Source organism: Erithacus rubecula, assembly GCF_903797595.1.
Source record: "Erithacus rubecula genome assembly, chromosome: 1".
Classification (NCBI taxonomy): Eukaryota; Metazoa; Chordata; class Aves; order Passeriformes; family Muscicapidae; genus Erithacus; species Erithacus rubecula.
The window spans coordinates 38,068,566-38,095,508 of NC_136658.1; the positions used below are offsets into that span (position 1 = coordinate 38,068,566).

The 26,943-nt window shown below is 34.4% G+C and overlaps 1 protein-coding gene across 2 annotated transcripts in view; it reads left to right on the forward strand.

Moving 5' to 3' along the window:
- Window positions 1-26,943, forward strand: part of CNTN5 (contactin 5) — a 584,072-nt gene that overhangs the window by 414,714 nt on the left and 142,415 nt on the right. For both annotated transcript variants that reach the window (XM_079302225.1, XM_079302226.1), the window contains one exon: window positions 12,269-12,472. In XM_079302225.1, coding sequence (XP_079158351.1) covers window positions 12,269-12,472 — 204 coding nt within the window. The remainder of the gene's footprint in view (window positions 1-12,268; window positions 12,473-26,943) is intronic.

The following is a 26,943-nucleotide window of genomic DNA, read 5'->3' on the forward strand; positions in this document are numbered from 1 at the left end:
TCAAAGGGGAAGCTAAAAATTGTTTAGAAATACATAACTACATACATACATACATATATACATATATATATATGGATATATAATAGGTTTTTTTGCTATCCTATACAATTATAATTGGCAAGAAGGTAGCTATAATTTTACATTAAATATGTTAAAGGCAATTGCTTGGATTTTTCAGGGAGAAAATGACTGGATAGGTATAAGCATAATTTCATAAGAGTTCAGATGGCAATCTGATTACAGCCAGACCTGAATCACTGTGCAGCAGCACATGTGCATTCTATATCTTCTGACAAGAAAACATATTTTCCAGGGTAATCATAGTGAAAAAGTGACTTTATATGACCAAAATACCATCTTTTTAACAACATAAGAAATAATACCGCACTTAATTCTGATGATTTGATTGCCCACTTCTATCTCCTGTGTTCTTACGTTCTGTTTCAATACTGTTAAAATCATTGTGATGACTTCTTTAGCCATTGGACATCATTCTTGTTGTTTTGATGCTGCTACCCAAGAGTGCAGAATCTGCAACCAAAAAAATTCACTTGATTTATTGGTTTATAGAAGCATAAATTTGCATCCTATTTTCCTCCTTCAATAAGTGAGAAAATGTCCTATAGGAGACTGCAGGGATAAAAATTCATGAGTAGGAAGGGAGAATGGAAAGAAGGATTTAGGTAATACTGATAAAGGATTTGTCAGATTGGCTTTTCCTACAGAACCACAAAGTCCTTTAGGAGTTTAGCAAGCTAACTTCAGTCCTGAAGAGTTTATTTTCAGCTCTACCAAAAACAGGAAGAAAGAAGTGCTACCTATTTTACAGAGGAAAACAGTGGATGATCTATAAAGAAAACATCAAAGAAAGACAAAAATTTCTCTGGTTTACAATTTAAATCTTGTGACTTTACAAGATCCAGATCTTTTGTTGCCTAGAATTGGAAGGAAAACTTCCCAAATAATATTAAAATTGATAAAATAAAAGCCAGTTTTTTTAACAAAAGCTCTCAGGTACACAAAGTAAACTTATGTGCACACACAGGATTGAATGTTCACATTTTTTGTAAGTTTAACTAATCAATATATGTACAAGTAAATCCAATGGGAGAAGAGCTGTCCTGGTAACCCATCCTTGACCTGCTCCACTGGTGTTCTTAGCCCTGTATCTCGTTATGTCTCCCAAGTTCTGGTGCTAAACAGGATGCTCTTGTTAGAAATTGTTTTCCTTGAAAATAAAACCAAACAGAATTTCAAGAGTAGGACGTAATGTGTGAGAAAGGGTAACTACCATTCTAGAGTGTAAGAAGATGCTGCTGCTGTAGAGCTCTATATTAAAAATATACAAAGTACAAATATATGAAAAAACTAAAAATACACCAACATCATATCACAATTCTTTCCTATTCCTAAATGGAAATGGATTTCAATAAAACAGAATAAGACTACTGAAAACTATGCTCAGAGTCAGCAGAAGAAAGCAAAGGACTCTGTGCTGTTCACATTATTTTATTAATGATATTTCCTTTAGAATAAAGAAAAGGAATAGATTTGGACAAACACCTTCTTCTTCCATGCGATACATATGTGCAATGGAACACATCATATGTATGTACAATGTTTCACTTTGCTATTGCTAAGAGTTTGAGGAGGGGCTACATACTCCTGGGATAGTGGTCTAGGCTAAAAACAAGATGACATAGAAATACATATTATGTCTCAATAACAATTATGTGACAAGTAGAAGATGGGTGGAAACAGTTCACTGGGTTTCCAGCAGTGCAGAACAGTGTGTGCAGGGATGCCACAGTGTAATGTCTGTAGAAACAGGTAGGAGTTACATTCTCAACATTGTTACACCTTAAATGATTTATTGTTGCTGACATTAGTTGTCATGATTTATCTGTACAACACGGGTGAACAGCAAAATCAGCATTCTGGGGCAATTTGCTAATGTGACATGTTTCTTCCTCTTCGTCTGCACTTTATTTTTTAATTAAGGTAGAAAAAGTCATCTGTCACCATCAGTCTTAGTACGTAAAATTTTATTTCATGGACTATAAAATTGGTTTTATGCTATTTTCTGAGGCATATGTTCACCAGTCCCGTTATGTTCAGAAAAATGTAGTGGCTGATCCACTCCTTGGTACATGTAAATCTAGAAAATATACCAAGAAGGAGCTGAGCACTAGACCTTTAACATCTGAGGGATTATGAGATTTATACTGCTATTTTGTTTTTTTCACATATTTGAAAATTATATTCAGAGGGAGGATGTGAGAGAGCAGCTACTTGTCTCCAATGTTCAGCCACAAATGTCCTAAGGATTCATTTGCTATAATGTTTTTGTGTGTGTGTTGGCATTTCTTGTCAATTTAAAAAGAGCTGGTGAGGAGAAGAACAAATACTAGAAAATTTAAAAATTATGTATTACTGGTGATATCCATTTGACCATGGCTTGATTCAGGACTCCTGGAAAGTGACTTCCCCCTTCTTCAGTTTTCTCAAATAACATTGATGATAATGGTACTGCTGTTCATTGGAGACCTCAGGATAATAAATACTATAGGACCAAAGAAGCAGCCCCATGAAAGATTCATCAATCATATTGTGTCATGCCCATGGTGGAATTCACCAAACACTGACCTGCAGATAGACCCAGTAAAAAGGCCTTTATATTTATATTAAAACACTTTATATCAAGAGAATATAAAGCAGAGAGTCAGTGGGCTGTGTCTTAAGTTCAGTGTGTACAATAATACAAGGGTAACTCTACAGACCCCAAATACCCAGGTCCATGACAACAACTACATGTAAAGACTGGTGAATTCTGCTTAAAAAAAAAAGTGTTTGGAAATATAAACTAGAATTCTAGTTGCCTTTTATTTACATTTCTATACCCAGAAGCCTGAATTTAAATCTTGTTTAAGAAATCTTTCTGCTGCTATAAATCCTTCCTGGCATTAGGAATCAAGGTGACTGAGGTGTAAAAGGACAAATTTAAATTGCTTTCTTTCTTGTAAGTAAAAGAAACTTAACTGAAACATACATACAAACTCCTTGAGAGACTGATACTATTATAATTGAAGTACTGGTGAGTATTTGTAGCCAGATCACAGAATCTGCTTGGCAGAGTTTCTTCTGCTGAGCAAGGAAAGTTATGCATTTTTCATCACCCAGCTGAAAAGGAGTTTTGACAGAGCAATATTCTAAAAATTTGAATGAATATCATCCAAATATTACTTCTGTTCTTTTGTTTAGAAAAATGTCTTATTTATGCCTTCAAAATTCATTATATATTGACATTTTTGTAGTCATAAAATGAAACTTCCATGTAGAGCAGTCGTCCCCTTGGGTGCAGGACTCTGGGTTCACTACAAGTGACAAAGCTCTGGAGTAGGATGCTTTATACTCACCACTGCATCAAACTTGAACAAGCAGAGCATGATGTAACTATCACCAGTGCCATTAAAACAAACAGCTTGTCTTGTAGATCCAACACATTTTCATCATTAGGAAGGTTTTAATAATAATAAGCTATACAAATCAGAGTTTATCAGTGGCTTGTTCTGCACATTCGCCCTTGCCAAATCTTATATTTCCTGTTGATCAATGATTATAACTGCATAGGTTTCTTTTAATTTTTTAAATGGTCAGCAGCAGAGTAGAAAGAATTCCACATCTGGTCCTCTTGGTCAGCTTTGCAGTCAGGTTTTATTCCCTTAAATGCACAGTAAGTTAATTTTGAGCATTTTAGTCAACATGGTCTTTTATAAAACATGAATTTGAATTCTAGACACATTACAGGAACTGCTCTCATGGTCAATACAAAGAATTATAAAAATTGTTTATTTTGTCTAGATACACTTTCTTTCAATGTTGTTAGTTATATCTCACTTTTTAAACTGGATATTAATCAAGTCTCATATCACCCATTGAACTACTTAATCAAAGATTGAAACAGATGAATTTGTAATGATGTGTGTCCTCTTGATTACCCTTTGTAATGATAGACCAGATTTAACTCTAATTCTTGTCTTTGGAAATTGCTGATCATGGAATAATTTAAGATCATTGAATTCAGCAACCCCAAGTGCCATGGCTGCATGTCTTGAAAATACCCACAGGGTTTGTGATTTCACCACTTCCCTGAAAAGCTTGTTACAATGTTCCACAACTTTTTGGTGAATATTTTCTAATACCCATTTCAAACTTCCCCTGGAACAACCTGAGGCCTTTTCTTCTTATGCTTTCAGTTGTTGCTTGAGGGAAGAGACCGATTCCCACCTGGCTACAATCTCCTTCCAGGTAGTTTTAGAGACTGAGATGATCTCCCTGAGCCACACTTTCTCCAGGCTAAACACTCCATAAAATTTCTGTTCCAGACCCTTCCCCAGCTCCGTGTCCCTTCTCTGGACATGCTCCAGCCCTTCAATGTCTTTCTTGCAGTGAGGGGTCCAGAGCTGAGCACAGGATTTGAGGTGGGACCTCACCAGTACTGAATACAGGTGATCACTACCCTGGTCTTGCTGGCTGTGGATATTTAAGTGTTTTCAATAGTGATCCTCTAGTATTAATCATTTACATAATTTGCCTTTATTGTTCTTTATCATCTATTTTTTTTTTCTACTTTGCATAGCAAATAAAAATATACAGTGGCATTTGTATTACCTGGTGTGTTATACATCATAGAACATCAATTTATATGGAGCATTCAGGAATTTTCTACATAAGTATAGACTTCCATTCCTACCTAAAATATAGATGAATATCAATAACATAGTTGTTGTTTAGTATATCTTAATTGCTTTTAAAAATAATTTTAAAAATTTGTATGTAGTTTTTCTGCCTTGTTGTCAGGATTTTCTGTTTCTATTGTTTGTCTTCCTTTAAAAATTCTTTTAAATATTATCACAAATTCATTTCTTTTCTCCTAACTGCTTTTTTCCTGATAAATTTCTGTCATTTAAACATCTTTATTTACATGAAAGAAAAATATATATCAATAAAATGACCTTAAAGTATGTCTAAACATTTCTTTACATGAAAAGGTTACTGAGAACATATATCAAATTATATTTTAATTTTTTGAAAATGTGAGTGACCTTAAGGAAAGAAAGGCAAATTTAGCATTTAAGAATAACCCCTGCAAGAGGTTACAATTACTGCTGAGCATAGAATGATAATCAAAAGTGATCAGTGCATTGGAGAAATGACTTGCAAGGAATAACTCTAAATTCAGCAAAATTCAGATTACTGTACTTATCAAAGACAAAATATATGAATAGAATAAAAGGAATAAGTAATTAAAAAAATCTTGGAAAAATGCAGTTACAAAAAATATCAGGACACTTAGTAGAATGGATAATTCAGTAGTAGAATCCTAGGACATCCTAAGAGAACTGCTACCTGTGGAGTGACTGTTGTTCCACTGTTCAATAGTGTTGATGTAAACCTTTGGTCCTACATTACAAGATGTAGAAAAGCAGTAGAAATGAAAATAATGAAATCAAGCAAAGGATTAAAAATCAGGACTTCTGAAGAATAGTTGAAGAGATTTGGCTGACCCAGCCTTGCAAACAGAAGTTTGATATGGACAGAGGTAATGATATCACACTGTAGCTGTAAAAAGTTAATATTACTTTCCAGTAATGCATTTTCAGTACTTCCAATATTGTGCTTGATATAGCTAACTAACAGTATGAATAAAATAGGCTAAAATGCTAAGGAAAATTGTCTAATTATCCAAGTAAATAAATATTTTATTGCGAAGATCTAAATTTAGGAATATAAATCACTGGACATTCTTTATGAGTGAGCCGAGAATATCCGGTCTTGATAACAGTATTTTGACCCATTCTGGAGCAGAAACCATTCTGGTTTCTTTTTAATATGAAAATCATACCAATGACAATCAAATACACATGATAATCCACTATTTTTTCAAAGCTGTATTTTTTGTTGTATGCTATTTGGTCTCTTTAAAGAATGCTTGTATGAGAAGTACATTTCATCAGTCTTTATATGTTTCAATGACTGGCTACATTTCATGCATATTAAAGTACAAATGAGACTACATTGACTGTCTACACTGGCAACAACAATGTAATATTTGCATCCTCCAGAACGAGATTAATCCTGACAGTACATTTACCTTTTCTAGAATATTTTTAGTTGTTAGCTATGTGAGTGGTTATGAGAAAGAAAATATTTGCAGATTTATCACTGTAATTAAATCTAAAGAAAGACAAATATGTGATTGGAAGAACTGTGTTTCAGATAAGTGAACAGTAGATACATAGTCCCCAGAGAAGGAAATAAGTAATTTCATTGCTAACTGATAAATAGACAATGTTTGTTTGCTCTATGTGGGTGTGTTACAATGGAACAAATAAATTATGTTCATTAAATATTTTCTTGGAGGATTAATGAGTGCTGACAATAAATCATAGCAGCACAAAGAAATGCACCACAATTATTTATCTGGTCGTGGTGGGAGGTTGGAGGATCAACACATTGTTATCATTCATTTTATTTAAAAAGAAACCCCTTTCCCCCTTAATGGGAAGTGTTCCCTGTCATTAGAGGGTAATGCATATTGCACTCTTATTCTGTGGATAGCATACAGAACATCCAAAGAGCAATTGTGAGGCAAAAGTTCAAAGATGGGCTTAATATAAAAGTAGGCTTTATATTTTCAGAAGGGGAGATGTAGGCCTATATTTTTCCTTACAGTTTACTTCATTTAAACAGAATAATTCTAAATTCTAAAGCAAAGCCATCTAGCAAATTTCATGGTTTGTAGCTATGTGTCATAAATTCAGCCTGCAATCTCAAGTGTACTTTTATCTGGTTTACTTATTGATTGAAAAATAGCAATAAAAACTTCTTCAGATTTGCAAAAACTCCCAGATTATCTCAGATTTTGGCTATCAGGCATCAGTACCATTTATTCATCAAGTACTGCCATCTTGTGGAATTAGAGTAATCAAAACAAATCCTAAATGGAGGAAGAGAAATATATTTTTCCAACAGGTTCTCTCACTGCATCACAAAAAGAAGACTAAATCTGGAGTTGTTTCTTGTCCAAACATCAAAATTCCACATAAGTGCAATTATGGGATGGGTATTTTGCATTCTTTGCCCTTGAATAGGCACAATGTAGCTGTGTTATGGACACTTAGGTTTTCAGTGACCTCAAAAGAGTTCATATGACAACATTCTTTTTATGTCTTTGCTTTCACCAAAATATCACTAAACTAACAGGGCTGGTGAAAAGGCTGTCCAGAAACCTCATGTTAAAATGATAAATGGAGTAATTCCTTAAGAGAAAAACCCTGAAGCAAATCTGGGAAACATGCAGACAGTGACAAACACAGGAGTGAATATTTGGTGTTATCTGAATGCTTCAGCACAGCCCTCTTTACTGTACTTCAGGCATTATTTTATTCTGACCCATAATGACAAAAAGACTTTTCATTACCATAGTACTGACATTTTCTGCAACAGAATATCTCTGAAATCACTAAGATTCTAATCCAAGATGCTGATGATTCAGTATTCCAGCTTCATCCATTATGGGAAGTACATCACATTCTGACAGTTTAGGAATTAGTGTTGTTTAACAGAGAAAACAGAACTACAACAATCATTTAAGAAATCATAGTAAGCAAGATTTCACACTATAAATTCATTCCGTCATGAAATAGATTAACTCACTACTTCATCACCAAATGACCCAGATTTTCACCTACATAGCCTAATAAAAAGTGCTTAATAAAATACAGAAGCAAATTAGACATTAGAAAGGCTACATTAGAAAGGCTTTCCAAATACAAAAGGTAAATATTTCCTTTGAGACATCCTTCTGTAAAGAAGGTTGGTCATTCATAAAATGAACTACCAGTTTTGCAGTTACCAAAATTACTTACATAATTTTCACACCAGGACTATATATAAGAGATTTTAGTAGAAGAGTTTTTCAGCCCATGACACAAATGCCCATTTCTCCATCACTTTATTCTCTGTTTCTGTTTGTGTTGATGCAAAGAATCTGTGGAAAACTTTCTTTTGTGTTGGCAGACAACTGTAATTTCCAGGAAGGACTCTGCATCCTCTTTGTCGTTTTGCCATTGATGTCATATTAAAAATAAAATAGATGAGCATAAAAATTAAAAATAGACTCAGCAAACATTCTCTCTTGTCTTAAACATATTTTTTCCTATGGAAAGCAAATTGTATACACCACGGAAAAAGCAATAACTAAGTTTCTTTTCAAAAGTAGATGACTTCATAAGGTACATATCTAAAGTAATTACTTTCTGATTTTCAAGTTTAGTTTGTTTTATTTCAATTCCGATAGCACTGACTTTTAGCTGAAAAATTTAATGACAGCCTGTTATTTTTCTGTCTGGCTCGAGATGCATCTCTGGAGTTCAATGTCCTATTAAAAGGAATGCAACGATGGTTGTATTTGTGCTTAGCCAAATGACACTGGTTCTAAAATCTTTTAACACAAACCATTATAGGAAAATTCAGGCTTGAAGTTTAGTTAAAACTGCAGTGAAATGTGTACAAATCCACCTGGTGTCACCTGCTTGGTCTTAGACTTCATGTTCTAAAATCCCAAAAGTTCAGTCAGCAGTTCACCCTTTTGTAAGAGTAGGATTTCAGGCAATATTTAAAGGCCTTTCCTCTTGCAGTTTATATATGTTCTTGTGGACAACTTCTGTGAGACTTATGACATACAGCTATATCCACTGTTGTTTCAGAATATTTTACTGTGCATGTACTATAGATTACCCCTTACAGAGAGAAAGCTATGTTTTAAATGTTGATTCTCCATTATTGTCTTTTTATTAGTTTGTTGGAGTTTTTTTAATATGTATTTGCAATCATTTGGGTATTGGTTTATGCTTAATCTTGCCAATAGTAAAACAAACCAGCAAAACAAAACAAACCCTCAGGTTTTGTACACGGCCAGCCTTTGCTAGCAATTGTGTTTTTTACAAACTCTAACTTGTAATTTTGCTGGCATACAAAGGAGAAAGAGTCACAGAGTAGGAATGTGAACAGTGATGCAAGCTTCATCCTCTTGTAGGACTGCAAATTTGGAAGTGTGAGATATTTGCACAATGGATCAATGTCAAGGTACACCCTTTTTCCCTTAATTACAGTCATTCTGTGAACACCCTTTTGTAAAATCACTTCTGCAAGATCATCCATCTATTTCTGTCAGCTAAAAAACTGTGGGGTCTCCAGATCCCAAGCCAGCTGTGGTTGTTTCTGACTGGTCTGCAACATTTTCTTGAAGTATTTGCACTCAAGCCTATGCATAGTGTATGGACATGACCCTCAAAATTTTATTTAAGAATCTGCTGAACTCATTAACCAGGTCTAACAGGAGAAAAAAATTCATGAAGTGCTTAAGGGGCTTTTCACCTGCAAAGGAGACCAAGAATTCCAGATTAATTCCAGATCGAGTATTCAGATGCATTCTTCAGGTACTTTAAAGTGCATTCCTGGGGTTTTACATTTTAGAAATGAAAAATAGTAGAAATTCTTTTAATGTCAATGGGCTGATAATAATCAAGAAGTAAACGACTAACACTTTTTAAACACTTCTTTTAGAGTTTGGGCTCCTGGCTGGAATATAGATGCTGTAGGTGTTCACAAAAGAAAAAAAAAAGAAGAAGAAAAAACCACAGAAAACAACAAAAGGAAAACAAAACAAAAAATAAAGCCAAAAAACACATTAGCACAACTTTATAGCATAAATGCTTTGAATTCTCAGTGTCCTATACCAGTACACATTCATCCATCAAGCCATTTTTAACAGCAAAAATAATTAAGAAAGTGACAAAATGACAGTATCCCCCTGGATTCAGCACCGGCAAAGACTAAGTATTTTCTTTCCTTAGGGGCACAAAAATTTATTGCCTGAAATCTGTTCCTCAGTATTAATTCTAATTAATAAATGAATAATTAATTGTAAGTGGTTTTAGGCTACAAATGGAGAAAATTCTCTTCTGTGTGAACTGCCAATGAACCCACACTGATGACTGTTTTGCATTTGGTTTGAACTACTTTTAAACCAGAGCAATTAGTGAGACTGATTGCTTTCCATTTAAACTGGTAACAGGTCTTCAGTTAAAGGCTATGTATTTTCCTTGAGCTCGTGTATTCACCATCACTTTGTAGAATTTTATACTGCCATGAACCATTTTTTTGCCAGATAAAGCATTATGGCAAAATGTGGAAATAAAATTTTCAGAGATATATTTGGGACATAATTAGTATTTTGCCTGAAACATAACAGAAGAGGAAGGAAAATCTGAACACTCACTTTCTGAGAGCACTTAATTCCTTAGAGTCCTGTATAGCCTCCAGAATTACTAATAATTCTAATAAAGATTTTAGCAAAAATGTTAATGTGTGCAGTTTAATCCCCCATTTTGAGGTGATCTTCCCCTTCTGTTAGCTAAGTATGTTCAGTCCTTTAACACAACATTTTTATATTGATACCATCAGTATTTTAGGAGAGAATTTTCATCTGATTTCAAAACTGAACTTCCTAAAAATTGATTCAGAAGGTACTGCATCTTTATAGTACTATATGCACTTATATTGGTTGAAAAAGCAGTCATTGTGCTTCTCTGTTCCTTTCTCACCATGGTGTCAGGAAACGTAAGGATGGAAAGGACAAATCAGTTGGAATTTCCAATGCTCTCTATACTGTTATAGTCAAAGTGCACACCTGGCTAGGATGTAATATGTTTCACACTTCTTATAACAAGAACAGCTGTAGCAGTTCCTCTCCTATCATTAGAAGAAAAGCACATAGCAAAATTTAAATTTTGAGTTGTTTCCTCTCACCTCTTTGACCCTTCCATCTTTGAACTAACTTTATATCAAGAAAACATTTGGGCTGCCTTGGGGGTGAATGTATGAGACAATCAGACAGGCATACTTGAAATTATTATCTTCCTGCTGCTGCTGAAGCTGAGCAGTCACACAAGAAATTTCAGTCTAAAAGCTTGGAATTTGTTATACCAGTGGATCAGTTTGCATCTTGGAGCAGTATTGGGGACTTTACATTCCTGGAGTAGTTTCAGCTTTTCTCATTTTGAAACCAGGTTTTTGAAGGCTTTACCAGGGGAGAGATTACAGAACAAATAACCTTACAGCAAATGTGCCAGTATAATTAGTGAACAATTTTTTTTTTTATAGCGTAAAGAAAGAATGAAACAATGACAAATAAGTCCAAAAGAAGAACAATGTGCAAAGAAGCATGCATAGGGTTAAGGCTTTAAAGTTGGAGTTGGTGAAACTCCACATGAATAATCCCCTGCAAGGAACATCCTGCTAAATCAGAACCTCATTAACTTTACTGATATTTCTAATGTTGAAACATAAATTAATCTAGGTTTTTATTAAGTCATGATATAATCTCATCCAGAATAATAGGAAATCAGTTTTTTTCTCAGATAATTATTATGAGTATAAAGGGAAAAGTAATGTTCAGGTAAATAGAATAGATGATTCATGGGATAAAAATAAGAACCAAGGGACTTGATTTAACTGCTGTTTTCAGAAGTCACTGATTAGTTGGTAGAGTTGGTTTAAAGAATTATTCATTGATCATAGGGATTTAAGCTGCATAAATGAAGGGTTAAGAAATTCTTCAATGATGATATAACTAAGAACTATAGAAGGAAAGATAGAACTGTAAGGCAATTACCTGGTAGGTAGGTTGAACAGTTATTAAAATCTAGACATTATAAAAACACACATTGGGAATGAAACCTGTTTATATGTATATACTTTCAAAAGTCATCCATAGCTCTGAAGGAATCATCTTGATATATTTCCCTGCAAATCTGAACAAGTAGAGAAAATAATTCTTTGGATATTATTATTAGATATTTTTATTTGGATATTATTATCATAAAAGACTAGAAAATGGTATTATCTAATATCTTATTGCTGTTTTCTGAGTCTGCTGAATAATTCAATTATTTTACCTGGACTAAATCTGCCTTCACAAGGAACTTTGGATTCAACATTTATGCCATTTCCAAAATTCCAAGGGGAGAAAAAATATTCTCTTCAGCTCTAAACCAAACAAAATCTTTTTAAAATCTTTAACTTTTTACCCCCATAGACTATTGAAATAAAGCTAACAAACATTAATTTAGTATGTCTGTTAACATGACAGAGTATTGTTTCTGCAACTACTTTATCTTATTTTCTTTCTGTGTTCTTTTAGAGATCATCTATAGCTGGGTATTTAATGAATTCCCATCTTTTGTGGCAGAAGACAGCAGGCGCTTCATCTCTCAGGAGACAGGCAATCTCTACATATCCAAGGTGCAAACATCCGATGTTGGCAGCTACATATGCCTGGTAAAAAACACAGTGACAAATGCCAGAGTTTTGAGTCCTCCTACTCCTCTCACACTGAGAAATGATGGTAAGAAAAGAACTGTTTCTGACTACTACATGAATGAAAAATACTGAAGTAAACGCATTCTAATTAGTATAAGAACCGTGATTTTAATTGTTTTTTTCAGTATATGCGTGAATTTTCTGTGGCAACTGCAAAGTTGTTCATGCAGGCAGTTTCTTTTAAAATATTCAGACACTGTGTGAATATTTAGATCTGTGAAGGCTGAGGTGCACACTAACACCTCTGGTGTATTGTGTTTAGAACAGTTACTCCACCTTGCTATTCTGAAGTTCTGTCACTGACAGAGAGAAGCACATCTCCTTTACAGGCAATGTCTATTTCCTTAGTGGCCCATTCAGCTGCCCCAACCCAAGTGGCTACTGCCACATTGACGCTCCTGAGACATCCATGAGACTGGCCAATGCCACATGGGGCATACAGAGCAGCTGCAGGATGCCAGGAGATTATTCATTCATTTGGCCACTGTGATTGAGGACAACACAAAAAGTTTCACTGAATACATTGACAGCAAAAGGAGAGTGGAGGAGAATCTCCATCCTTTTCTAGGTGCAGAACATGTCATAGTGTCAGAGGATGACAAGAAGTCTGATACTTCGTGTCTTCTCTGCATCAATCTTTAGTAGCAAAACCAGTTGTACTCAGGATACCCGACTCCCAGAGCTGGGAGTTAGGGATGGAGACTTGTGTGATACCCTCATAATCCAGAAGGGAATGGTTAAATGCCAGTTAGATACTCACAAATCTATGGGCCTGGATGGGATGCACCCAACAGTAATGAGGGAGATGGTGAAAGCCATCTGCATTATTTAACAGCAGTCCTGGTTATCCAGAAAAGTCATAGTTAACTGGAAAATAGCAAATATGAGGTCCATCTACCAGAAGGATCAGAAGGGTGATCCAAATTTCCACATTTGGTTCATGATAGCCCCAGGCAGTGCTACAGGCTGGGAGCAGAGTGACAGGAAAGCTGCCTGGCAGAAAAGAACCTGGGGGTGCTGGCAGAGAGCAGCTGAACATGATCCAGGGTGTGCCCAGGTGTCCAAGAAGGCCAGTGGCATCCTGGCCTGGGTCAGCAGTGTGTGGCAGCAGGAGCAGGGCAGGGATGATTGTCCTGCTGTAGTCAGCACTGGAGAGGCCACAGCTCAAGTATGTGTCCTGTTCTGGGCCACTCATTTGAAAAAAGGACATTGAGGTGCTGGAGTGAGTCCAGAGAGGGGCAGTCAAGCTGCTAGAGGTCTCGAAAACACATCTGATGAGTGGCTGAGAGAGCTGGGGGTGTTTGGGCTGGAGAAAAGGAGGCTCAGGGAGAGCTTATCATTCTACAGCTGCCTGAAAGGAGCTTGCAGGGAGGTGGCTGTCAATCTCTTCTGCCATGTCTCAAAGGAAGAGAGAAAATGGACAATATTTTCCTTCTTTCCAAGATGTTCCACATTCAGTTATGCTTTCTCACAGCAATTCAGCACATGTGAATCCATACCTACATAAATAAATCAAAGAGAAAGAGAAACTTGTGAGAGTTTTCTTCTGTCTTGTCTATAGCTTTTTCTTGAACGAATAGTAGTCCTATGCTACAGACACAGTACAAAATCTGGATTTAAACACAGATGACTTCATTTAATAGAGTAAATTAAAAATATGTTCAACAATTAAAATGAAATTAAGCTAATGTTTATTCATTATAACAAATTTAAATTTCCTTCTGCATAGCATGTAGCCTCTGCAGCAAAAAGCTGCTCTTTTAATTTATCACTTCCTATTTTCTTTTGCTAGTTTAGTACTTACCTATGTTAAATATTGTTTCAGATGTTTAATTTTACTGACTTAACAGAGTGAACTTAATCTTTTTGATAATTTTTTTTCCAAAATTAAAACCCCCAAACATAGACTACCTTTTAAATCTCTTTAGACTCTGAAAAAATGGAATTTTATTGTCTTATTTATTATTCATATCTTACTCTATTTATTCTTTATGATATTTCTTCATGCTTTTTATTTGGCTCCATCTTGGGCAGATATTCAGCAGATTAATTATCCATCTTGTACTGACAGTACATAGGCACACAATACACTGTAAGAAATTTAGAGAGTAAATAAGGATAAAGGCAGCAGTCTACATCACTCAGCTAAGAAAAAAAATCTATGAAGGAAAACTGCAGATTTTTTTTAAATGTCAAGTGGAGAGTAAATTCCAGCCTCCAGCAAATTTTTGTTTCATGGCTGGCTGTCACACCACTGTGATAATCCAACCTTCTGAACCGTGCTGGAGTACTGGGGAAGTTTTGCACAGAGATGAACAGCTCCTCAACAATTTCCCAGTTTCCTGACTCATTTTTTCACACACATTAATTTCTTCTAGACTTCCATGCCTTAATTTTAATCTGTTGGTATTTGTGAAAATCTCCTTGCTTGCCATAGGATTGCTTGCTGTGTGACTGAGCAAGTTTCTCAGTGAAGAAACCTCAACTTTCTACCTAACTTTGCAGTCAGTCTCCATAAACCTACCTTGAAAAAAGTTGTTAAGGAAAATATTGGTTGCTAAATCATATTGTTTGGGACATCTGCCTGGTTCTACCTCCTCCACATAATGCAATAATATGGGCCTTTTAAAAACTAGCTAGCTAGCTAGCTAACTAGCTAGGTTTTTAAAAACTAAAACTTTGTAAAGTATGCATTCATTATGTGCCAAAATACAGAATAACTCCTGAAAGGTAGTGCTACCTAGTTAAAGAAATTAAAATAATTTATGAAGAAAGAAACAGCTGGGAATAGACTCCAAGAGGGAAGTGAGAATTTAAAATTACATTAAAGCAAACATCAAATGACCTGAAAATATACTCAACTCTGTTTGCTGAGTTGTGTTATGTGATTCTAAATATGGCTTTTTAAGCTTTTTGTTTTTGTCATAAAATTACTTGAATTACTTTGAACTTTTCAAATACTCAGATTTTAAAATACTATATCTCTCTCTGTTCCAATGGTTGGCATCACAACTGACATTTCCCTAAGCAGTCAGCACATTTGTTAGAAACCACAGGAAGAGCTTGTGGTTTTAAACAGCTTTACAAATAGCTCTATATAAATAAAACAATTTATATAGCCATTATTCTCCAAACATATATATATCATTAACTCCAAAATACTCTAATGGATTTATTTATTATCATTCTTAGATTTTGATGTATATACAGTACCTATGCCCAGGGGACTAGAGAGCTTGTGACAAAAGGCTCTTCAATGACAACACTGGTCTCTATTTATCTATGAGAATGAAATGGAATAATATCAAGGCATTCTGTCAAACTCTGCAAGATTGTATGAACTTACTGGGATTTTATTAATCTTTTATTTCTTCTGTGATGTGTCTCAAAGGGGAGCTTAGCTGCTTGATATGAGGCAAATTAAATAAAAACATCAAGAAATCCTTCAATGGATTCTGAATAAAATGAATACCTCATTTGTTCAGATGTCCTTGACAATCAGTCATTTCATATAATTCAATTTCACTTCAAGCTGGATTATAAAAACACCCTAAAATTCTAAGGAGATAAAAAGTTTTAGCAGGAAATAAAAAAAATGCGTAATTTTATTAACTGCCTTTTAATGCATTGCAAACTTTGAGGAATTATTTGATAGCTGTTTACAAATAATAAACAGCTTTGTTAAATTGCATCTTCACAGGCTTGGATGCTGATTGGGAGCAGCAAATTGTATTGACTCATAAAAGCAACAGAAAGTCTTTTCAAATTTAATAAATAGAAACCTAGGGAGTATAAACATTTGGTGTTTGAGAGCATAAGACAGCTATTTCAAGTTCACAGATTTTTATGACAGTTTTTCTTAGTTTTTCATCCTTCTTATATTTTTTATTTCCTTGGAAAATATGCTAACTTAAACATTATTACTGTATAGTAGTGTATTATGTGATTCTTTGTTTTAGCTCTGTGCAGATACTGCATATCAGCTTTGCTATGGTAAAATTTCCAGAGGGGAAAAAAAACAAGAACAAAACAAAAGCAAACAAACAAACAAACAAACAAACAAACAAAAGTTTTAAAAAATGAGCAAACGTGGACAATTTCAGGCATCAGAGGATACTTTCTAAGTTCCACTAGAGCAAATTAGTTTAACCTCCAGAGTTTGGTATGTCTGACCATATTCTCATATTAACTGACTTTCAGATTTTATCCATGTCTTTGTAGTCTGTGTCCCAGTGAACTGAATTTTGTCTGTCTTCATTCTATTGATTAATTCAGTGTGATTAATAGTCTCACATAATAATAGAACATATAGCTATCAAGATTAAGGATGTTAATTTTAAATTTTCCATGTTTAAATATGATCTGTATATACTTTTTGAGGTTAAGCTGTGGGATAAGTTGCTTGAACATCACTAGGTTATCTAAAGAGTGCTTTAACAGCATAAAGAAAAGTTTGGAAGAAATCTTAGCAAATTCCCAAATAATAGAAATCAAGCAATTAAAATGCCCAGTGTAGCCTAATAAGGTAATAAATAAAGATAAAAAAAATTGGCACTTCCACAGACTTAGCTGTACCCATCACCAAAGAATGTTGGCAGTTGTTAATTAATGAATATCTAGATTTTTTTAAAAATTACTTAAAGATGAACTCCAATGGTTTTGACCATTCTTTGCATTTCTCTGTTGCTTTGGTTTTGGTTTGGTTTTTGTTTCTCATTTTTTTCCAACTTTTATTAATAGTCTTTTCCTCTTATGGGGTTATTCATATGCAGTTGAATTCTAGAAGGCAACAAAGTACACCTGAAATGTAATAGGGATTCCAAATACATATTCAGCTGTTACTTAATTCTGCTAGATTTCCTGGAGTTTTCAGCCTTATAGGCTACCTGTTTCATGTGGGTTATATTGCAAGGTTTTGCAGCAACATTTTGTATTTGAATTGTGCAAGTCCATGAAAATTGTTTAGAAACAGTAGGAACTTTTCTTAGTACTGTAGGGCTAGAATCAAACCTGATGTAATCCTACTTTGGGTTTGTTTTTTTTTTTTTTCAAGAAGAGGCACACTGTCTGGTCAAAATCAAGTTTGTCCTTTAATGGTATGCAAAGATTGATAACACTGACAGAGACATGAGTGAATGTATGCAAGGTTTCCTCCAGGGGAAGGCTGATAAAATGGCAATGTCCCTGGACAACCATTACCTGGTAGTAAATATGTCTCTCCTGTAAAACTGTAGAGAGGTATTTTAATGATGGGTTACTCTGAAAACTGAAAATAAAAGTCCTCCCACAATCTCTGCTTTAATCTACTGAAAGTATATCCTGTGTGGGTTGCAAGTATTTTTAACTTTTTGTCTCTTGATTTGCTCTTATGCCAAGGTCTTCCTGCAATGTTGTAAAAATAACAGAATGAAAATTAGGATTAAGAAATGTCAGTGTAGCCTTATTTTAATAAAAAAAAAATTCAGAGAAGGACATACATATAATAGGATGGGGGAAGGCTGTTGGTTTTGTTAGAGGATTTTTTTATTTCTAAAAAAGCAACTTTTTTATTATTATTAATAATAATAATAATAATGAAGTCTGTTCCAGTTATCAACAATGCTTCTTACCTATAAGCAAGAAAATTTATAGTTAGGCAGAGAATTTTATAGAATTTTACAATTACAGAATTTTATAGTTTACTCTACAATAAACCTTTAACAGAGTGTTTTAGAGGGAATGTAGAATAATTGAAGAACACTCTCCAACAGAACACAACACTTCACAAGCACTATTTATTAAATATTTAATAGAAAAAAGTAGAGAGAGAAAATAACTTGGGATGGTCTTTTGGCAATGCAAAAAGGCTGAACCCGGGGGGGTATAGGGCTATTACAGTGGAAAATAGGGACAGGTTGAGAAATTATTATGTCCCAGGATTCATTGTAGAGCAAGAACTCTTCCACTCCGAAAGTTTGCATTAGGTTTAGTCTGGTTTTGAGCTCTTTTAAGGGAACCTCTTTAGAGGATTTTTAATTGCTAAATCTTCCCATTAGTTAATAGAAACACTATATGCTGGAAATGCAGTTGCTTTTTTAAATTAGCGAAAATAGCTCAAGATTCTAGTCATGCAGTGTCTTGCACATTTCTGCACTTATATTTTCTTGTTTCAATCCTTCTTCTCATGACTTATGAAACTTGCACAAAGAGTTAACTGATCCATATACAGAATATATAAAGCCCAATATAACAGAACTTGAAAAAAAATTTCCTCAGAATTCAAGTCAGGATTAGGAATGGCGTTGCATTGAACCATAACTATTAAGATTTCAGACAGAAGTATGTTGGAAATATTTTAATTCTTGGTGATTGAATTCAAATTTGTGAAAAATGATCATGAAAGTAACCTTTACAGCTTCAGTAGATAGCTTCAGATTTCAAAGAATGATCCTGAATATTATATATCTTAGTGTCTGAGGATCTTAGACACAAATTCACAAGTGCATGCTGCTTTGTGAGTTTGGAATTCTTGCCAGAGTAGTGAAATAATTTGATTGTGAACAGCAGGAGTTCTGCTTAAAGTTAAAATTGCAGTGAGTAGGTAACAGGATGATTTGTTGCTATTGAGTCTAAAACAATGGATATTTCAATACTTGTTGCTGATGACAGAGAAATTTTCATGTTAGTTTGATCTTTCATATTGAGAAAAGGAGAGGTTCTTTGTTTTACATGGTTATATGAGCAGTCTCAATTGAAAAAAAAAATTTCTTATTTAGGAAGCTGTTTCCAGTTAATTAGATGCAATGAATATTAGAGCAACACTCTTTCCTGCAGTAGAGTTCTGATTAATCAGAAGCAAGGGAAATATTGTCTCTGGACATCACAATAGTTTTGACACTTCTGGCACCCAGTTGGAAAGTGGATATTCTATTTTCATCCTGTAAAACAATTTCACAGGTTGAAATGAAAAAAAATTAAGCTTAAGGTCATACTTGAAGTACAAATAATTATGTCATTTCCTATAGGAAAAATTAGGTTCTTAGAACATTTCATCAGTAATACAATTAAAAATCCCATAAAAATTAGATCCTCCTCTTAATCACATAGATTAAATAACATTTCCCAGGTTTCTGAATATCTTTTGTGAGCCCATTCTGGATGAGTATCAGGCAATTGGAAAGGAGAAACAATAAATATTGGCCAGTGATGCCGAAAAGAAATCTGCCTCATATTTCTTGTGCCAAGTTCAATGCAATCTCATTCCCTGGAAAAACAAAATGGAACCAAAACCCCCATCATTTGGTTTTTGTTCACCTAGGCCTCACAAGCAAGATGGTATGTTGACTAGTGTAGTGAATTATTTTTTTTCTTGATATGTATAGCTGCTCAGAAAAACTGTCCACACACCTAGTCAGTGAAAATGTTCAGGTTTCCATGCTCAGATAAAACTGTATATGCATAAATCTTCATATTGGCATGTTGTGTACAAACCATCCAGGTGTTCACTCATCTCTGAACGTCCAAAGGGTGAAGATTAGTTTCATCCAATACCAAGTGTGCTGGATTTAGAAGGGGAGCTTAAATGCCATTTTACAAATGTGTGGGAAATTGATGAAGTCTAGGCTATTACTCACTAAAGACTTTTCTACATGGAAAAAGGCTCCATACTTGGTCATAGTTGCTGCTCAACATTTTCAAGCAGAAGTAAACAGAAATCTCTGCAGCCCAATCTGTCCACTAGAAATTTTGGCCTCTCATTTGAAATACTAAATAATATACCAATATTTCCCTCATTGCTTATTCTGAGACTGTCTCATTGCTTTGTGTCTTTAGGGTTTGGACTCAGTTCCCTTTATTTCAGTAATAAAACAATGATTTTCAATTGAAAATTAAGTGCTTTTAGCTGTTTTCGATGTTTAAGAGAGGCAGAAAGCTCATTTGTATGTATGACATACATTACATTTAAGAGTTATAAATAATAATATGTTTCAAGACAGTAATAGTATTTCTAGAAAGGGCTTTTCAGGCAGAGTTCAGAGTTCAGTGCAACTGATGAACTAATGAAATCAAGTATGAGTAAAATAGGGATTTTAAAGTGGCGAGAGTAAAGTTATGTTTAAACATTAAACACTTTTTTCCTTCTAAATGTGATTTTTTTTCACATTTATTCCTCTATAATTAGGAATGCATGAACATCTGATCCCTTAGTTGTAAACTAGAGTTGATTCCCTTCTTGTGTTATATTCACTATGAAATTTTTCCAGACACTGAAATGCCAATTTTTCTTTTATATTAGGATATATTACAGTAAAGACCTTTTTCTATTCTGTAATATGCAATAGGATTTGTTCTCTAACATACAAAAACAATGTTGGCACTTTAGTATTAGGTTTAGTGCTTAGTTCAGTGCATTAGAGAATGCAATTTCACATGAGCATTTTCAGGGCTTTTTAAATGATAAATTTATAGCTCAAAACCTGGCTGAGAGATGTCTAAGTGGAAGAAATGCTGTGGACTGTTATCTTAAAGCAACCATTCCCACAGTGAATTTTTAGGGACTTACAACAGGCACTGGTCCTTCCTTTTGTAATAAGATTAATAGCAGGTGAGTCAATAAATTCTTCCTAGTGCATTTAAATTCTCTGCTGCAGACGAGATACAATGGTAGGTATCATCATTATACTTGAATTAATTCAGTTTGTGCTGTCAATTTACTGTCATTGTAAATGTGTGCATTCAAGGCTCTCCCAAACAAATGTCTGGAGACATTTAATGGTCCAGGTCTTCAGGGAAAGTGATAAATTTGCTACAAAGGCACCCACACCTTAGACAACCTTAGTTTTCATCACAGATTATAGATAGGAGAAGAAATTACACTTGAACATTCTGCAAGGAATTTCATAGGCAAAATTTTCTTGGGTTTAAATACATACTCACATAGCAGATCACCACTACAATGTGGTAGGATATTTAACTTTTGATCTGTAAAATTATTTAAAAATTCTTATGCAGCAGGATGAGTTTATGGCTCCTCAAGAGATTTCCCAGAAACTGAGAGGAAGAGCCAAACTAATAAGAATCCCAATTAAATTTGTCTTTAGAGCTTTATACAGGATGTAAGAAAACCATTTTAACATTCCTGCATCGTCTGATTAAAATCAGGGACTTCTTTGTGCAAACCTCTCAGAAGAACACTCTTAGTCACTGAGCTGGGAGGGTTTTATCATTTGTTAAGAAAATAATGGCAAGTATCAATCCATGCCTAATCTTTCTCCTGGGTTCAGGAAATATTTGGCTTTCATTTTCTCCTGAGCATTCTGATGAGGTTTAGCCAGGAGTCTTAGAATCTTTTTTATCTGCTGCCTTAAATGTTTATCAGCCACTTATTCAAGTACTCCCTGTAACCTGTTCTATTCAAAATTAGGCTCCAAAGGAAGTTACAGAGCTATTACTGAAAGAGTATATAACAAACACAAATCATTTTAGCTGAAAGGATCTAAGGAGCCTTCATGTTATGGGAGATGCAAGAGGGTAGTTAATATCTGGAAGATTAACAAAAGAAGTATTAGCCTCTACACAGTTGAATAAGAGGATGTGTCATGACTTCTCAGCATTCAGGTTTTATTTGATCCCATGAAGCAAGAAACTCTTATTGTATGGATACTGTCATACTGTCTCGGTTGTTCCACACTCTTCATCTGAGGTTGTATAAGTCATGGATTGGCAGGCTAAATAAAGAGGGAGAGCAGTCCTTTGCAAAGCAATGATGTCTGATATCCCGTCTGTAGCTCTTTCCCTTGTTTTTAGTTGAAAGGACTGAAAATCAGGAACTGATTTTGTGTCTTTATTCCATTCTCCATTTCCATTAAATGGTCCATAGTGGATAATGTAAAGAATTTTAGCAGCAGTAATATCTGTAAATGTTTGAAATTTTATTACATCTATTCCTGTGGTATGTAAGTGCCTCAAAATCAATATTTATCACATTGTATGCCATCTTGATAATTTTTTTCATAGAAAAATGAAATGCAGACATTATAGCTTAGGGTTCGTAAGACACTGACTAGCAGAGTGTAGAACTTAAGTCACAGATTTGCAGTAAATTTGGAGGAAAATCTTGTTAAATGAAACCCCTTATTAGAAGTAAACTAGATGTTGTGAATACTTTTTTGTTACTTGGGTTGAACAATAGCTACTTTGTGACAACTGCATCATAGTAAAAAAAAATATGTCTGAAGGAGAGATCTCTTCTATAAATCTTGAGGTCCCTTTCTGGCTAGGTGACTAACAAACCATTGATTCTAACAAGGTCAAACTGTGCTTTGTCCTGGAATATGCTCAATTATTTAAATAAGTGTCTTCTTTGTTAATCAGAGACAGAGCAAAAGGATTATTAGCTTTTGAATCTCACCTGGTTAAGAAGACTTTTCTTGAAAGGACAGAGACCCAAACACTGGAAAATTTAAGGTGGAACGATGTATTTCAGAATGAAGACCAGGGACAAGATTTACTTAAAAAACCAGTTAAGTTTGGCTTTTAAACCCATTTGTAATCCCTGACCAAATTTCAAGATATGGTAAACTAGATTTACTTTGAATAGGTATGTTTCATATCAATCACAAATCCAGTACTTTTATACTCAGATCTGAGCTCAGGTGAAATACAAATCTTGTGAAGTAGCGAGTATAGTAAACTAAGTAATTAGCCTAAAAAATAGTGAACAGTGGGGGTCAGGCCTTGAAAGGTAAAGGATTTTCAGAAAGGATGCATTTCCATGGGAAGGCAGAGCACAGCAGCATTGAGAGCAGCATCCCATTGCTCCCATCCCAAAACACATGAGCTCTGTGATTTGTTAGCCACTTGAAAATCGTATATTATGTTTTTATTCTCTGCTGATCAATTTTATTTATCGTTGTATTTCATGCTTGATAACTGGTTATAAAAAATGACTGAGAGGATTTTTTATGGCCCTACTCAAACCTTTGTAAAAGAGTCATGTATATGAGCCTGAGAGAGATTGATTCCAGTGCATGTAGCTCAAAACCTCAATATTTCCTAAAAGTTCAGGTTCTTTTTAGCATCTAACACAAATGAACAAAAATCTTAATGAAAATGCAGGTGATGGTTGTTTTGCCATCACTGACTCATAGTGACTGAAACAGAAGCTGGAAAGCTAAAAAGCCTAGAGGCACCACAGCCATAGCAGAGCAATTATAGTGTAATGTGAGCAGGTAAGGCCTTAACAATTCCCTTAATATCTATGCAACTGTAATGGCCTTCATGGTCTCAAAGATCATAAATAATAAGAATGAAAAAATCCCTCTGCAATAATAGACTTTTGTTTCCTAATTTTCATAGGGACACAAAGCAATTGCTCAGTAATTTTTATACATTTCCTGCCAGTTGCTGCAGGCATGTCACTTGCTAGGGTAGCAATAACCCAGAAGAACAGGACATGGTACAAACCATCAGTACAAGGCATTTTATTAAGGGTATTAAATGACAGCATGATATGCAAAGAGCATTCAGTGCGTGTACAGACTCCACTTATCAAAAGGACTTAATGTAAGTTAAAAACATAAGATCTGAAAGATAATATTCTCTCAGATGAGTAAAGATGTACTGTATTATTTTAAAGGCAGGAATAATTTAATCTCATTTTAAGTTTTGTTTTTATTCGGGGCTAAAAAAGCAAGTGATAGATATTATATAACAACTCAACACAATTATTTTCCAGAATAAAGCCTTATCCAAAAGCAAAACCACCCTGCTTTTTAATTTCATTGAAGCACAAAACCTGTCAGTGAATGTGAACAGTCAGCAGATGTCAAAGATTTAAAAGGAACACCTTAGGAATAAAAGGCTCCATCATAAAACCTAAGTGAACTATTTTCAGCAGTGTTCACTAGAAGGGAACATAGGAGATTCCTCTATCAGGACTGAAGTTCTTGTAATTGAAGCTTAAATAGAAGAAACCTTAGAAAAAATATCGAGCATCAAGGCCCACCTTTGGTATGGAAGGAAGCAGGATGTACTGTTCTCCTTCACTGAGCCTTAGGACTGGAGGGATGGTAGGTAGAAAAGGTGGGGGTTTTTCAAAAAAAAGGGACTCCTAAGAACATCTGAGGAATGACAGACCACTAGGTCTGACTTCTGTGTCAAGTGTGTTGATAGAAGATACATAAAATATGATCATTAGGATTGTATTTAGCACATTGTCACACAGTAGCCTTACCACACAGTCATATACCAACAACACAGTTTTTAATTGAGAAAGTCATGTTTCAGTCTATATCCAGCTTTCCTAAAGAGTCTGAGAGAATATGAACAGAAATGGCCAAGCTGGTTTCATTTCACATAATTCTTTACAGGGTCACTCATCAAAGGCTGTAAAAGAAACTAAATTCTTAGAAGGGCTGAAATAGAGCCCCATTTTCAATTAAAAATAGATTAGATATAATCTACCTATTGTATGCATATCTAAACAGTTTGGAGAGCTGGGAGATTGTGAGTGAAGGCTTTCCTGGGATTTAACTATTCTACACACAAACTATCTGGAAATGAAATGAACAGGGAAGTGGAGAAGATTGTTGATGCAGAATTATTAAGAATTTTGAAAGTTACAGCTAACCCTGAAGAACTGCAAAAGGATATTGTGATAATAGAAATAGAGAGGCAACAAATAATGTCACCATCAAAAAAATTATATCATACCAAAACCTAAAAATATAATGCCTTTATTAAATATAATCAATGAAGAGGTTAGGAGGCCACAGTGTATAGCTCAATTACAGCAAATAAAAGGGAATTTTGTGGAACAAACAAAAAAAAATTCTAGGAAAAAATAGTGTGATAGAAAGATCTTCATCTTCATTATTGCTGTTCAGTTCTCATCTTCACATCTCAAAGTGACAGAATAGAATTTGAAGAGATGCCATATTGGCACGAGGAATGTTTATTAAAGGTTCTTTTTAATGAAGGATTAATGGTCTGGGTTTTTTCAATCTGTTAAAGACATATTTAAAAGAACAGATATCCTGTAAAACTATGTAATTGGTTAACTGATATAAATCAGAAACTAGTATACATAATCTCAAAAAAATTTCAGAAAACAGTAAACAAAGTTACAAGGAATGTAACTAAATTGCAAATTTATTGACATATTACAAGCCAGAAAGCATACATTTTTTACGAAATATTGTACTAGCAATCACTTCAGCCTAGGCTAAGGAAAATTTTAATTGACTACCATTTTTTTGATGACATGGCTTTATTTTAACACCCAGGACACTCATGTTAATTTTTTTTTTAAAATTAAAAAAAAAAAAAAAAATGGTTCATAAAGCAATGTAAAACATTGGAAATGGGTCAGTATTGCTATCATATGTAATACTTGCAGGATTATGTTTTTAAAAATAAATCCACTACCTAGAAAGCCACATTATTTTTAGAACTGCATGATTTGAAATACAAACATTTTATGCTTTCTGTTTCTGTTATTTGATTCACTTGAGACACATTTAGATTTTCTAATTAGATTTAAGCCCCAGATGAAACATTCAAGTATGTTCAGACTTCCTCCCAGAACCAAGCTTCAGGAGCCTGAGTGACAGGGGGAAAATAGAGCACAGCCCCACTGGAAAATCCTGAGCTACATAACGAACATTTGAAGGCTAGGACATTTGATCTCTAAAAGAGATAAGAGATTTCTTTTCTCTCCTTCCTTTTCATCTCTTGTTCCTATTTGCTTACTTCAGATTTTTGGGACAGTTTTGACTCATTGTTATAGATTTAGACTTGTTGCTACTTTTTCAACAAGTCAGATTTTTTTTCAGTTTTTCTCATCTAAAAATCTGAACAATTATTACTTTTTTAAATACAGCCTTTTGTTCCTGAGTATTTCTTACCCCCATAGCCCAAATTCCATCTAACCAAACATAGCTGTTAGCCATATTCTTCTCCTTCCATGCTCTCCTTCCTCCAAGTTGCATCGAATATAAATGTCTCACCTCAACTTACAAAACATACCTCAGTTTCCCTACTGATTTCTCATTTCCTAAGGTCTTGTGACTCTCCAAAGCTGTCACTCACTCTACAGTAAATCTGAGATAACTCGGATATTGATTTATATTTTTATATTTTCACATTCCTGAATGTTTCCTCATTTCCTAGAATGCTATCTTACAGTACTTAAAGTATTGTCCTGAAAAGTAATCTTCTCCCAAATTAAAATTCTTATGGAAAAGGACATAACTGAATTTTGCATGTCTTCATTTCTGTGTTTGTATTTATGTAAACAAATGCTCCACATAATTTGAGGGCTTTTTCCTGAGCTTAGAAGATCCTCAAAAACAGCATGATATGTTGATTTATTCATCATAATTGCCAATGTGCTAGTAAACAAAGATTTGGTCTATGAAAATTCTCACTCTTCTATTGATTGTCCAATTTAAACTTTGAAAATTTAAACATTAACTAAAGTCTGAAAAAATACAATCTTTTTTTAAGCTCAATGTT